Source organism: Apis dorsata, unplaced genomic scaffold (genome assembly GCF_000469605.1).
Source record: "Apis dorsata unplaced genomic scaffold, Apis dorsata 1.3 scaffold_77, whole genome shotgun sequence".
NCBI lineage: Eukaryota > Metazoa > Arthropoda > Insecta > Hymenoptera > Apidae > Apis > Apis dorsata.
The window spans coordinates 1,115,949-1,117,480 of record NW_006263375.1 but is presented as its reverse complement, the minus strand read 5'-3'; the positions used below and the strand labels follow the sequence as shown (position 1 = coordinate 1,117,480).

The 1,532-nt window shown below is 45.5% G+C and overlaps 1 protein-coding gene across 1 annotated transcript in view; it reads left to right on the top strand.

Moving 5' to 3' along the window:
* LOC102676313 (neural-cadherin-like) overlaps positions 1 to 1,532 on the top strand; it is a 13,958-nt gene that overhangs the window by 3,934 nt on the left and 8,492 nt on the right. Inside the window, 4 exon segments of the mRNA XM_031508203.1 lie at positions 161 to 407; positions 468 to 687; positions 1,064 to 1,340; positions 1,458 to 1,531. Coding sequence (XP_031364063.1) covers positions 161 to 407; positions 468 to 687; positions 1,064 to 1,340; positions 1,458 to 1,531 — 818 coding nt within the window.

Genomic DNA, 1,532 nt, shown 5'->3' with positions numbered 1-1,532 from the left:
AAAAAAAAAAAAAAAAAGACAAAACGATTGCAGCGATCGAAGCGCAAAATCGTCGCTTTCGATCGATCAAAAACGCGTGTTGCCATCACGTTTGAAATCCACGAGATTTCCGCGCGAAACATCGCTCTCAGAAGGAACGATAATTCATTTCGGTTTGCAGCCGGTGGCCGTTTCGAGGTAGACGAGCGATCCGGCGTCGTGCGCACCCGGGGGACCGATCTCTTTCAGTTGGACATGGAATACGTTCTGTACGTGAAAGCGGAGGATCAGAACGGGCGTATAGACGAGAGGCGTTATCAGTCGACTCCCGAGGAACGACTATCGATCGTAGGTGGGAAACGGGCGCCTCAATTCTACATGACCGCGTACGAGGCCGAGATACCGGAAAACCAGAAGAAGGACTCCGAGTGAGTTGTCTCCTCTCCCTTCCCCCGCGACCTCCCGTTAACCAATTTTTACATTTTCAGCATCATATCGGTGAAGGCAAAGTCGTTCGCCGATCGTGAGATTCGTTACACCCTAAAGGCACAAGGGCAAGGGGCGGCGGGAACGTTCAATATCGGGCCGACCACCGGCATTGTAAAATTGGCGAAGGAATTAGATTTCGAGGATCTTCGTCAACCGCACATCTACTCCCTTATCGTTACAGCCACCGAGGACTCGGGTGGTTTCTCTACGTCCGTTGAGGTACATTTCGATACGTTACCATTTGCCATATCCATATTAATTTCTCTCTTTTTTTTTTTTAAATTATCTCGTATGAAAATTACAAATGATATAAATATAAATATGAATATTGAAAAGTTTTGGGCGAATAAATTATCGCGCGTTACGTTTGTTATTTAAATGATAACGCGATACAAGTTTAACGATACGAAAACGAGGGTACATATTTAGATATGTATATGAATTATCGTTAAACGTTGAGCATCGAGGTGAACAAAAGTATTATCCTTTTTAATTAATAAATTAATTAATACGTGTAGGGAGGAGGAGGGGAAACGATGGGATGAAATTATTAATTAACTCGAAAGAAATGGCTGAAATTTTCAACTTTTTCCAGTTGACCATACGAGTTTCCGACGTGAATGACAATGCGCCGAAATTTGAATTGCCCGATTACCAAGCCCACAACGTGGACGAAGATATATCGTTGGGGACAAGTATACTGAAAGTGAAAGCGACCGACGCGGATTCCGGTGCAAACGCGGAAATAGAGTATCTGGTGTCGGACGACCACTTCAGCGTGGACTCGAGCGGGATCATAGTCAACAATAAGCAGCTCGACGCGGATAACAACAACGCTTATTACGAATTCGTCGTCACCGCCAGAGACAAAGGTAAAACAAACACACGGCGTTTCCTTCGTTATTTCTAACCTTTCGTGTTTATCTGTAACGCTTCGTTCGATACGAAAGCTCTCTCGCGCGATGATTAAGCGAGGCCCAATTTTCCAGGGGAGCCGCCGAAAACGGGGACGGCGACGGTGCGCATATACACGAAGAACAAGAACGACGAGGAGCCAAAGTTCT